This window comes from Podospora anserina, chromosome 2 (genome assembly GCF_000226545.1).
Source record: "Podospora anserina S mat+ genomic DNA chromosome 2, supercontig 2".
Taxonomy (NCBI): domain Eukaryota; kingdom Fungi; phylum Ascomycota; class Sordariomycetes; order Sordariales; family Podosporaceae; genus Podospora; species Podospora anserina.
The window spans coordinates 3,537,514-3,550,315 of NW_001914858.1; the positions used below are offsets into that span (position 1 = coordinate 3,537,514).

Sequence of the window (12,802 nt, forward strand, 5' to 3'; positions counted from 1 at the left end):
CCTGTCGGCGATCCGTTTAACAAGCCAGCACGTATCCTTGCCATCCAGGTTACTATCTTTATCCCTAGTCGGTTTGCCGTCGATCATATTGATTAATCGGTAGTTACCTACCTGGTGCGTGGGACTCCAGGCTACAAAGCCCCTAACAGTTGACGATAATTGTACACCGATACACTCATTGTTTACTGGCCTCAAGCCTTCCCATCACCATACACTACGGCAGCTCTTATCCAGGCACTGTGCTTGTAGAGACGGATCTCACCTCAGTCCCAACCTGAACAACACTCACAAATCCGAGCTTATCGCAAGGCGCCATGGACCCATGCACACCCCATTCCAAAGCTGCAGTAGACGGTATCTGAGCACACTGGCCTGGAAATGCGGCTATCGCGAAGTGGTACCAGTGCTGCCGTGGCTTTTCAAACCACAAGAGGCGTTGTGAAGCAGGGGTGAAGACAGCTGAACCGCTCGAGCGCAGGCATGGAAAGCTTGAGCATGCAAGATTGGTGGCTGTCAATGCCCCTTTTCAAAAGACAGAATCAATATTCACAACCTGGCAAAACGGCGCTTGACGGGACACGCCTCAGTGCCTGGTTCATCTTTGCGTTTATCAATCTACCGCAGTACCAACAACTGTCACCATCGTTGCCAACAACAGCGATTATTCCGCCTTGAATGCCAAGTGCTGAGCCGAAGGACATGCATTGCAGTGATGCGACAACGGACTCTCGGTCTTCGTATCGGCCATCTTCACAAAAGCTCGCTCCTGTCCGGAGCAAAACAAAAAACGATGGCTTCATTCTGAGCCTCAACAGGACATTCCTGTTTTCTTGTAGAGTGGAATTATCAAAGCACCCAGTTTGGGCCCATTATCATCACCGCAATCTCGGCGGCTTCTAACATCGAGTTCAGCTCCCCACTGGAACACAGAAAAGCGCGCTCGAGAATTCACCATTGCTCCCACGCTAATCTCAGTGTCCAGCGCCTGGCCAGGGCCCCCCTTTTTCCTAGTCCAAATTTGGCAGCCAGCCTAGCAACTATCAGAAAACTGTTAAGCCTTACGAGTTTTGCGAGCGCCAATCAGTCAGCCACCGGCTGTGGCTTGCTGCGCGCGGCCAATACATATCTCTTAATTTTACCAGCAAACAAACATGGCCGTATGGTTATTCATCGCTGATCTGGACCCGACAGGCAGGATACCTTCGCCATCTGTCTCATGAGTCTCATGAATGAGCCCTGTTAAAGATGATCGACCGTAAACCACAGCTGACAGCGATCATCGGTGGACTCTCTGTTCGGATCTTTCCAGAGCTTAATTTTTTCGTCTTGATGGGATCCACAGGCACCAAATGGACCCCTGCTGCATCACTGCCCAGTCGATCCGCTGGAACGAGCTGGTTTCCGAGCTGATGTTTGGTGGATGGGGGTCGTGCTATCCGTGCCGATTGCTACCCCGTACCCAATTTGAGAATCCCTCGCGAGGGTCCCTCTTTCTTGTACCCACCGGCTTTATACGTCTAGATTCTGCCTTCTTGTTCATAATTGCCTCTGGACTTTTATCAGGCGATCGAGATGAATTGTAGAACCGATACCTAGGTTACAATTCTGCCAGCACTGCAGCCGGGCACAGCCGACCCGGGAAGCCATGCGTAAATATAGTTGGTCTGCATGGTATTTCCATTTACACCACGCTTAACGATAAACAGGGGTGGTGACAGAATAGGCTAGCAGGCCTTTCAGCGCGGGCGCCAACCCAGTCTTGGGGAACGCCTGGTACCTTGGCAATGGCATCAGTGCACGAAGGGGAGGGTTGATGGGCGGCACGCTGAGCTGTCACAGCTTGACCCCCTGCTCTGTTTTCTCTTTTGATTGCTACCCGCACCTATACAGGGCTCAACCCCCCCCCCTCCATTCCTTCCAGTGTCACTGGACTTGTTTTTCCTTTCCTTCGTTTCGCTCTTTGAGGTCCGGATTGACTCAAGATCCAACCCAACCTTGTTGCTCACATACCACGAGTTCGAACTTCGAGGGTTGCCTTCCCCACCCTAAGGGTCTCCTGGCGCACCTCGATCCGTGTTTACGACGAAACCTAATCGGACTGTCAGACCTCTTTACTCCGGTGCTCGAGACCAAACAGAGGGAAAGCCTTGCCCTGACATCTTGGGAGGTAGGGCCATTGGTTCCTGCCACCACGAGATAGGCCGGCAAGATGAAGAAATTCCAGTCGTACTTTACGCCTGCTACGGGTCCAGATGATCAGCCAGGGAGTACGGACGGGGAGAAGGTAAAGGGGGGCCGTGGGAAAAAGCAGGGGACCAAGCCGACTACACACCAACTTCAGCCAATACAGCCGCGAGGAAGACAACCACCACCGCCCTCCGAAGCAACATCTGGACATGCCACTCCTCAGGTTGCGTCCGGCGGGGCGAGTATGCTGTCTGTTCCAGACGCGGCGACGGTTCGGTCAGGCTCCAAACGAAGTCCAAGCAGATCCCGAGCCTCGTTTCGACACTCGGTATTCCCAGCAGGTGACCAGCGGAACCATGACACGGGCACCATTATGGAAATCCGAAACGACATGATGGTCAATTGGCTGTACGAGCAGCAACTCCGGAAACAGTACGCCAGCGGAATGGATCCCTACGAAGGTGTTGTTTTGAAGAAGACCCGGGGCAACTTCACCTGCTGCCCCCCCCAGATGGCTGGCATTCCCGAATCGCTGTACGCCATGGTCTCCCAAATGAACGTACGCTGCGCCATGACGGTCAACACGCCCGTTGTGAGGGCGTTGATGGACTCGATCGTCACCAAAACCGATATCGACTATGTGCCGCTTCCCGACGGGCTCCGAGTCCAGATTTTGCCTTCCATGGTGGATCTTCCGAGGGGTCAGTTGCATCACTTTGCGGCCTTTATTGAGGACGTCAGGATGCTGGTTGTGTGGGACGATGAGCCCGAGAAGCTGTTGGACAGGGCTCATACTCTGGAACAGAGGTTTATTGAGATCATTTGGGGGAAGGGGGAGGAGGGCGAGGACGACGAGAAAGACGAAAAGAACATGGCAAATGTCAATGTGGACGAATTGGACCCGAACCAGCTGGAGGGTGCTCCTGAGAAACGGCCCATCAGGTTGGAAAGCGCCATCATTGTGACACTCACCATGATTCTCTGGATCGTATGCTCGGGATTGGGATGGAGAGCATTGGCATACCAGTCTGCAGTGGATGGTACCTATCTCAGATTTGCGCTGCTGGCCGTCTGCCCACTGCAGATGTTTGTCAGTCTGTTCTTCTTCCAGTCAATTGTCAGCAACCTTTTCCAGATCTTTGGCCCCATTTCAGCAGTCGCAAACAACAGCAAGTACTACAGCGGAAAGCCACCCCGCCGGCTCAATCGCGATGCCAACGCTCTTCCTCATGTCACAATCCAGATGCCCGTGTACAAGGAGGGCTTGAATGCTGTCATTCAGCCCACGGTTGTGTCCCTCAAGGCGGCCATTAGCACATACGAAATGCAGGGTGGATCGGCCAACATCTTTGTCAACGACGACGGTATGCAGCTCATCTCCGTGGAGGACGCCCAGGCCCGCCGCGACTTTTATGACGAGCACAACATCGGCTGGGTGGCGCGCCCACCTCACAATCCCAACCCCAAGGAGGAAGGCGAGCTCAAGTTTATCCGTCGCGGCAAGTTCAAGAAGGCCAGCAACATGAACTACGCTCTGCGCACCAGCAATCTCGTGGAAGCCAAGCTCGATGCTATCCAGCGGGGTCCTAAGTGGACCAACGAGCAGGAGACAGCTGCGTACCGCCAGTGCCTTGCTGAGGTTTTGGATGGTGATGAAGGCCGGACTTGGGCTGATGGCAACATTCGCGTTGGCGACTACATTTTGATCATCGACTCCGATACTCGTGTTCCCAAGGACTGCTTGTTGGATGCTGTTAGTGAGATGGAGCAGAGCCCCGAGGTCGCCATCATCCAGTTCCAGTCTGGTGTCATGAACGTTACCAATTCATTCTTCGAGAGAGGGTAAGTCGTTTTTCGGGGCGGGAGGATGAAGACAAAGGGCTAACTGTGCTTCTAGCGTCACATTTTTCACCTATCTGATTTACACGTGCATCACTTACGCCGTTGCCTCTGGCGATGCGTGCCCCTTCGTCGGACACAACGCTGTGCTCAGATGGTCAGCTATCCAGGACGCCACTGCATACACCGATGAAGACGGCTATGAGAAGTATTGGTCTGAAGCCCACGTGTCGGAAGATTTCGAAATGGCCCTCCGCCTCCAGGTCGCCGGCTACACGCTTCGCTACGCCTCTTACACCGGCGATGGATTCAAGGAGGGTGTCAGTTTGACCGTCTATGACGAACTGGCCCGCTGGGAAAAGTATGCCTTTGGCTGCAACGAGCTTTTGTTTCATCCTCTCCGATTCTGGATTGTCAGGGGCCCATTCACTAGTCTCTTCCGGGAGTTTATCTGCTCGAGCATTCCGCTGCCCAAGAAGATGACCATTATGGCTTACGTCGGCACCTACTACGCCATTTCTGCAGCCTGGTGCATCACCCTGGCCAACTACTTTATCACCGGCTGGTTTTATGGCTTGTATGACAAGTATTATCTGGATTCGTTCGCCATCTATGTTTCCATCGTGGTTGTCTTCAACGGTCTTGGTAACGTTGGGTTGGCCGTGCTGCGGTACCGGTTGAGTGAGAAGGGTCTTCTCAGTGCCTGTAAGTTTTCATCTGCTTGGCTTTATCATGCGGCTTGCAGCCCACTAACTTCTTTCCAGTCTGGGAGTGTATCAAGTGGATTCCAATGTTCACCATCTTCCTGGGCGGTCTTTCTCTCCACACGGCCCAGGCTATCTTGTGCCACTTTTTCGAAATCGAAATGATCTGGGGCGCCACGGCAAAGGAACTCGAAAACTTGAGCTTCGGCAGCGAAATCCTGCGCATCATCCGCAAGTTCAAGTTCACGTTCGTGTACTGCTTCCTCTGCACGGCGCTCATGATCTGCGGCACCACCGTTTTTCCCCACCAGTGGCGCATCGGCGAGTTTTACGCCATCTACCCTCTCTCGACCACCGTGGTTGCTCATTTCTCCCTGCCTGTGTTTTTGAACCCGGCCTTGATGAAGTTCACGTGGTAGTTTTGGGGAGAGGCTTTTGGGTATCTTTTTTTCTTCTCATGACTCAGAAAAATGGGTAATCGTTAATGATGTTATTGTTACTTTTCGAGCGGACGATATATACTTGATAGATTTTTTCTTGTGATCTTTCGGACTTCTTTACAGCAATGATTGGGTTATCTCAGGGAATGGGAGTTTTGGAGTAACACAGCTTACGGTGAGCTGAAGATGGGGTGGAATATTAAAGATGGAAACCGACTGTATACAAGACAACTCATATTCTCTTACCACTTGTATTCTTTTTTGATAAATTTCAATTGAGAACCATGACATAGAAACTTGCTTCTTTACATATGCGAGATACAAGTGGGGGTTGGCAGGCTGAGCCCAAGTGTCAAAATCAAAGTTTTTCAAGCATTCAACTTCCTATCTCGGCTGCGGCAAGCTGCGGCAAACTGCGGGAAGCGTATCGAGATACCTGCGTGCTCTTGGGGTGACATTGGCGGCGACAAGAGTGGTGATGGAGCGGAAGGTGTGAGCCCCGATAAGAAAAGATAAGCACCGCCAAGCTCACAATTCTTCGTTGGAGAGGGGCGCCACCCGCGCGGCGCGCACACAATCAAGACGATCAAAACGGCCCCGCATGGGTGCCCCTCCAAAAATTTTCCCCTCCATCATCTGCCACCAGCCAGCCCCTGCGGGCTATTATCCGGCTCTCTTGTAGCAAAAAAAAAATGACTCCAGAATATGGATCTCGTCTTGACCTCGTCCTCCGCTTGCCACTGCTTTTCCCAGCCTCTGGTTGGTCGCTTTCTGTCTGGGGATAACCTCTGGGGTTGACATCTCAGTGTTCTGGACTTGCCTTGTCAGTGATCCCTTGTTGACTTGTGATATTTTCCTGCCGAACCCGATCTCGGTGTGGTGTCCGTACCCATCATCTCAACTCACGACTCCTCCTCGACCTCCTCTCCTCCTCGGCCAAAGTCAAGCCTTTCCACTTCCGACTGCCGATTCTATTACCTATAGGCTTTTTTCCCGCGACGAATTCTTCGCTGGAAACTTCGTCGTCACCCATTGCCGATCGTCGACCGCAGTGTATGTGTTGCGCGCGCATACCGATACATATAGGAAACAGCAGCCACAATGTGCGGTATCCTTGCTCTGATCCTCGCCGACTGGCAGGCCACTGACGCCGCCTTCGACTTACACGAGGCTCTGTACTATCTTCAACATCGCGGCCAAGATGCTTGCGGTATCTCCACCAGCGCCGTCGGCGGCAGGATATACCAGTGCAAGGGCAATGGCATGGCCGCCAAGGTCTTTGAGGATGGCAAGCGCATTGCTGATCTTCCTGGCTACATGGGCATTGCCCATCTCCGGTATCCCACCGCCGGAACCAGCTCCGTAGTCCATCATCTTGTTCCAATGGTGTTGTCTAACCTAACTGACACCCTGGTTGCGCATAGAGCGCCGAGAGCCAACCTTTTTATGTCAACTCTCCCTACGGTATCTGCTTTGCGCATAATGGTAACCTGATCAACGCCCCCGAGTTGCGCAAGTTCCTCGATCAGGAAGCACACCGTCATGTCAACACCGACTCCGACAGCGAGCTCATGCTCAACGTTTTGGCCAACGCTTTGAACGAGACTGGCAAAGCCCGTGTGAACACCGACGATATCTTCAACGCCCTGGCCGAGACCTACAACAGATGTCAGGGCGCCTGGGCTGGCGTTGCCATGATTGCCGGTTTCGGTGTGCTCGCCTTCCGTGACAGCTGGGGCATCCGCCCCCTTGTCATGGGCTCCAGGCCCTCTGCCACCCAGGAGGGTGGCATCGACTACATGTTTGCGTCAGAGAGCATTGCGCTTCGCCAATTGGGCTTCAAGAACTTCCAGGATATTCTCCCCGGCCAGGCCGTTTTTATCCAGAAGGGCGGCCAACCCCAATTCCACCAGGTCACCCCGATCAAGGCCTACTCCCCCGACATCTTCGAGTACGTCTACTTTGCCCGTCCAGATGCGGTCATGGATGGCATCTCGGTCAACGAGAGCAGACGGATCATGGGTGCCAAGCTGGCGGACAAGCTCAAGGAGATTCTCGGAGAGGAGGGCATCAAGGAGATCGACGCCATCATTCCCATCCCAGAAACTGCTTCCACCAGCGCGCAGGTGGTATCGGACAAACTCGGGATTCCCTTCTCCAACGGCTTCATCAAGAACCGTTACGTCTACCGTACCTTCATTCTCCCCGGGCAAAAGGCCCGGCAAAAGAGCGTCCGCCGCAAGCTCAGCGCCATGGAGTCCGAGTTCAAGGACCGCGTGGTTTGCTTGGTGGACGACTCCATTGTCCGCGGTACCACATCTAGGGAGATTGTCAGTATGGCCCGCGAGGCCGGCGCCCGCAAGGTCATCTTTGCCAGTTGCGCCCCGCCTATCAAGTACCCTCACATCTACGGCATCGATCTTGCCTCTCCTCAGGAGCTTATTGCGCACGAGAAGACGAGGCAGGATATTGCCCGCCACATCAACGCTGATGAGGTTGTGTACCAAGATTTGGACGATCTCAAGGCGGCGTGCACTGAGGCGAGCGGAGGCAAGATCACTGAGTTTGAGGTTGGCGTGTTCTGCGGCGAGTATCAGACCGATGTGCCAGATGGGTATTTCGATCATCTGAATGAGCTCCGAGGAAAGAAGAGGGAGGCCGCGCCTACTGCTGGGGGAGAGACCGTCGTTGCGAGCGGCGGGCCAGTAAACGTGGCCAACGGCGAGAAAAGTGTACAGTTCAAGATTGACTTGTCGGGGGTGACACCTGGGGGATTGACTCCTTTGACTGAGGAGGCTGTCAAGGGGACTGCGGCAGTTAGCCCGGATAACAGGCAAGATATTAGGTGAGCTTTCTTGTTGGCAATTCGGCTGTTTGAGAGTTTGACTAACGTGGTAGTAGCATCCACAACTTGGCAACTGATCCCAATAACCGGTAAATGATGTGCTGGTAATGATTTGTGATATGGCATGGCGTGTTTGACGGCCGGGGGGTATTTTGCACGTTTTGCTCGGTTCGATTCGTTGTACATTCGCTCACTTTGGGGGTTTCACCTGGCATGATACAAAAAAAGATACGATACACTATCAAGAGGGATAGAAAAAGACAGACGGGACGGTTGGGGAAGACGATCCATGGGGATGTATGGTATGCATCCGAACAGGGCGAACAGGGCGGTTGGGTCAAGTTTTGATGTTGGGAATGTATCAAACCGCAGAGCAAGCAGGTGTGGGTTTTTGATAGAGCAAAAAAGAGAAGATGCGCAAGATCAAAAGAGACAATCCTATTGTTTGGCATTGGCGTGACACTAGGAAGCGTGATTTCGGTGAGTAGCCTTATTTTGTGTCCGGTGAACTCATTCGAGATGGGGCCAGCAGCGTCACGCAGCAGATGGACTGACCTCGTGACTGGGAGAGCAGGTATCTAGCCGGCCTTGTGGGGTTTTAGGATTCTGGGGTAAGCTCTTGGGCGGCAGGTGGTCAACTTTTTTGCTTTGTCTCTGAAGTTAAATACCTGACCCAGGCAGCAAGGCAAGACTTTGGGTTGAAAGTGAACTTTTGGCAAGCAAGGCTTTTCTTGATTGTCAAGGCAGAGGATACTTTTTCGTTTGACGCGTTCACACGGCAGAAAGGCAAACATTGCTTTTGACTTTGGCATCGCGACTACAGGAATCACAACAGTTGGCGTTTTTCCAACTCAAAGTCGCAAGTCTACCGGAAATACTACTTTATCCACAACCAACCCAATATTAGCAGCCTATCTTGTTTTCTTCAAGCTGAAGAAAGCACCCAACATGACGACCGACTCTACGACTCCTCCTGCCGCCCAGGCAGAGGGTGAGAAGACCACAACAACACCCAAGAAAGTAAACACAACCGCCCCCCTCAGGTCAAAGTAGTACACTGACAGAACGACCAGACCCGGTCCTCCAAGGATAGTAGCAGCGTTGCTACCAGTACCACCGCTAGCAAAAGTGCTGCTGTCAGCGCTGTTGATGCCTCGGACAAGTCAAAGGAGAATGTGAAGGCCTCCCTTCCGTATTCGATCCCCAAGAAGCCGACCAGCTCGGAGATGTATTCGGCTTGTCATTATGACTAGACTTCTTGGTCAATATGGGGACGGACATGATTAAGTCATATGGGAGCAGAGAATTGCGAAATTTTGGGGAGTGCTATGGTGTCTAGGTTGGGGAGAAATCTCGGGTTTTTGTGATCACGACAACAGAGGTGAGGGTAGTAGTAACTCACTGCCATGATAGTATCATCATTCTTATCTTTTTTTATCAAATTGCCACATTTTTTTGTGCAAGGGTGTTAGTCGAGCATGACCGCTATGAAAAGATATCCCTTTATAACAGCAAGACGGCTCTTTCGACAGAAGTGACTGGATTATAAGTTTCCTCTTACAACTCGTTCCATTTATGGAGCTGCTACTTTGCTTGGAGCACCCCTTCTCATCATCGTTCTCAGAAGATCCCCCAGATTGCACGCAGGTCTGTTTACTGGATGTCAGTGACTTCTGGTTGTCATGTTGCTGTCTGGGAAGTGGCGAGGGTGGCAACACTTCGTCACTTGTGCATGGCCATAGGCATAGCATAGCAAAGCATAAAATAAAATAAAAATCAATCAGAGTGAGAGGGAAGGAGCAGACTCACCAGGTATTTACTTTGATTTTCTGGCTGCGTCTTCCATCCGTTGATGAGCCCTTCATGATTTGCTGAGTACCTCTCTGAGGCATGTGTTAACAACACAGGCATTCACAAATTAAAATCCGAGGTCCAGACTTGGCCTTGGGCAAGCCAGGTTGACTTTTTATATCTTTTTGCCGACCCGGTTTTTTTTTTGGATTTGAAACACCGCAGAATAGCAGGCCACCATGGCGCAAGCTACCACAATCGAACCTCGCTGGTACCTCTGCCACTAGTAGCCACTAACAGCCACGTTGCTCCAATTTGAGGGAACCCAATCTTTGCTTGTGGTGCAGTGGGATGTAAAACTGATGTGGCTGTCTGTCTTGGCAAACTCTAGGTCAAGAGACGTTGTTGTTCGGATTCCCTCTGGCTACTTGTTCTTCTGAGGTTTTCCACCCTGCACCTTAGGCATACTTTCATTCATGAATGAAATGAACGGAATCATCTTCTTCCTACTAGAGCCAGATAAAAAGAATCAACGAATAAATGGGCGCAAGGCATCGTCTGATGTACCGAGGTATTGTTGAGCTGGTGGTTGCTCTGGATTCCACAATGGCTCTTTCCTTTCCTCCTTCTCAGACTTTTCCTCCGTCTCCACAGTTCAGCTTTGCTCTCAGGAACTCTCTGACCGTCCATTCACATGCCGTTATCCAGATACACTTGAATACTCTGCATTGATGCGCAGGCCTAGACCACTTTCTGTCCGGTTCTGGTGCCAGCCACCCACACCTAGCTTTCACATCCAGATGATAGAGGCTTCAAGATTCACCCAGCCGATCAATAAACATCCACTTGAGTGTGCCAATCGGTTTGATAGGTGGTCTGACCTCAGTCATCAAGCTTGCGACAGCCCTGAGGGTCACAGGCAGCTGACCCACATTTATGAAAACGGTGTAAGACCATTGGCTGGGCTGAGAGCAACATACTGACATCGGGCCCAGGCACAAGCCATCCCACACCTGGGATTCACTCCAGCAATTGGGAGGTGTGATCTTTCCGCCTATTTGTTGGTTAGGTATCGTCACCGTGTGCCAGGCGTGTGCCACCTGTGATTTTCCAGTTGATATTTTCCGCCACTTTAAGTGGTCGAATCGCATCAGCAACAAGCAACAGGCATCAACAGCCAACAACGGCAGACGGCGGCGCCAGATAATCAAGACAGTTTCGACCATCGCTAACGCCAATTGAGAAAAATGTCGCTCGTGTCGGGCACGCTACTGCTCTTCGTGGCTTGGCTAACGTGGCGTGTGTGGAAGTTCACACTGTCACCTCTGACCAGGCCGAATGAGCCGAGAGAGCTGCCATACACAATTCCTTGTAAGTCTTGTCTGCTTCAAACATTCTCCTGAGTCTGATTACTGACTCCAGAAAAGTCATTGGCCATGCAATTTCATTGTTCATGAACTCGACTGCTGTCTTGACAAAAGGATGGTATGCTTCCCAGGACACTTGAGTCTAGAAGAAAATCACACTGACGCTCTGGAAAGGAACAAACTGTCGGGCGATAACCGTCAGCCATACGCTCTCCAGGCAGCTGGAACATCCTTCTACGTCATATCCCACCCTAAACACATAGCCGAGCTATCCAGGAACACGCAAAACTTCTCCTTTGTCGAGTTTTCAGTCGACATTGTCAAAGCCACCGGCATGAGCCCCGAGGGCATTGCGAAGACCTATAACCTCGACCCAGATGCTCTCGATGCCAAAGTCGACCATTTCAAGCACCCTATGAAGGACAAGCATTTCGAGCATCTCAACCGCCAGCTGCATACCACGCAACTATCTCCGAGTTCACAGAACAACAACTTACCCTCCCTCGATCAGACCATTCTCACATGGCTACAGAACCACTTGACTATCCCGAATCTCCAAGAGTATTCCCTGGTTCAGAATGATCTTGAGGTCAATTTCTATGAGTTCGTCAATACGGTCTTCATCCGCGCAGGCGAGAATGCGTTTTTTGGTCCCGCCCTTGCCAGAAACCACCCCGACGTGGCCCACGACTTTCAGATCTACGACGAGCTCCACTGGAGAGACCTGTATCTGTTTCCTCCGTTCTTGGCTCCAGAATTGACCGCAATCAAGGGGAAATTGACAGCGCAGTTCAAAAAATATCTGGCCCTGCCCAAACAGGAGAGAGACAAGCAAAACCCAAGCTGGTTCACCCCCAATTTTGAACTCGCTCTAGACAAGCTAGAAGTAGGCGAGCAAGACAAGGCGGTTTTCTTCCTGATGCTCTATCTTGCGTACGTACACCATGCCTTGCCCCCAATTTCTACCACACACCGCTAACAATTTCCGGTCTCGCAGAACAAACACCAACACCCCCAAGCTCCTCTTCTGGTGCCTCGCCCATCTCCTCTCCTCTCCGGCAACCTGCCTCGACAAAATCCGCGCTGAAATCAGCCCGGCATTCACAGGCGATGAGCTGACCGACCCTTCCTACCTCCTCACCCCGGGGAACTGTCCCACCTTTGAGTTCTTCTATCTCGAAGTCCTCCGCTTCAGAAGCCACTCCGTTTCCGCCCGCGTCGTAACAGCTGACACCGTCCTTCCTGCCCCTGGCTCGTTTCTCTTGCGCAAGGGGGCAAAAGTGTTGATCCCGTACAGGGTGTTTCACTTTGATGAGACCATCTTTGGGAAGGATGCCAAGTTTTTCAAGCCGGAGAGGTGGGAAAGCTTGCCGGCGTCGGCGAGGGGGGTGGTGAGGGCTTTTGGTGGGGGAAAGAGTATCTGCCCGGGGAGGTACTTGGCCGAGAGGGAGGTGAAGAAGGCGGTGGCGTTGATGATGAGGAGGTTTGACTTTGAGGTTTTGGCGGAGGGGGGCCCTGGTAAGTGGATGCCAAAGGGGGATGATAGTAGGCCTGGCGTGGGGATGATGGGGATTGAGAAGGGGGGTGATTTCAAGGTTAGGGTTCGGAAAAGGGAGGTAGTCTGATGGC

General features: G+C 52.2%; 4 protein-coding genes across 4 annotated transcripts; all 4 read left to right on the forward strand.

Annotated features, from left to right (window-relative positions):
• Positions 1-2,209: 2,209 nt before the first annotated feature.
• Positions 2,210-5,208, forward strand: PODANS_2_10170 (uncharacterized protein; the record flags this gene model as incomplete). The annotated part of the gene is made up of 3 exons (XM_001911791.1): positions 2,210-4,029; positions 4,085-4,731; positions 4,808-5,208. 3 exons carry the CDS (start codon positions 2,210-2,212, stop codon positions 5,206-5,208), a joined length of 2,868 nt encoding a protein of 955 aa, XP_001911826.1.
• A 1,063-nt stretch (positions 5,209-6,271) lies between these two features.
• PODANS_2_10180 (uncharacterized protein) lies at positions 6,272-8,108 on the forward strand (the record flags this gene model as incomplete). The annotated part of the gene is made up of 3 exons (XM_001911792.1): positions 6,272-6,532; positions 6,595-8,015; positions 8,072-8,108. The coding sequence occupies 3 exons, from the start codon at positions 6,272-6,274 to the stop codon at positions 8,106-8,108; spliced, it is 1,719 nt and encodes a 572-aa protein (XP_001911827.1).
• An 855-nt stretch (positions 8,109-8,963) lies between these two features.
• Positions 8,964-9,268, forward strand: PODANS_2_10185 (uncharacterized protein; the record flags this gene model as incomplete). Its single annotated transcript, XM_001911793.1, has 2 exons — positions 8,964-9,035; positions 9,089-9,268. The coding sequence occupies 2 exons, from the start codon at positions 8,964-8,966 to the stop codon at positions 9,266-9,268; spliced, it is 252 nt and encodes an 83-aa protein (XP_001911828.1).
• A 2,020-nt stretch (positions 9,269-11,288) lies between these two features.
• Positions 11,289-12,798, forward strand: PODANS_2_10190 (uncharacterized protein; the record flags this gene model as incomplete). The annotated part of the gene is made up of 2 exons (XM_001911794.1): positions 11,289-12,106; positions 12,171-12,798. The coding sequence occupies 2 exons, from the start codon at positions 11,289-11,291 to the stop codon at positions 12,796-12,798; spliced, it is 1,446 nt and encodes a 481-aa protein (XP_001911829.1).
• Positions 12,799-12,802: the final 4 nt, after the last annotated feature.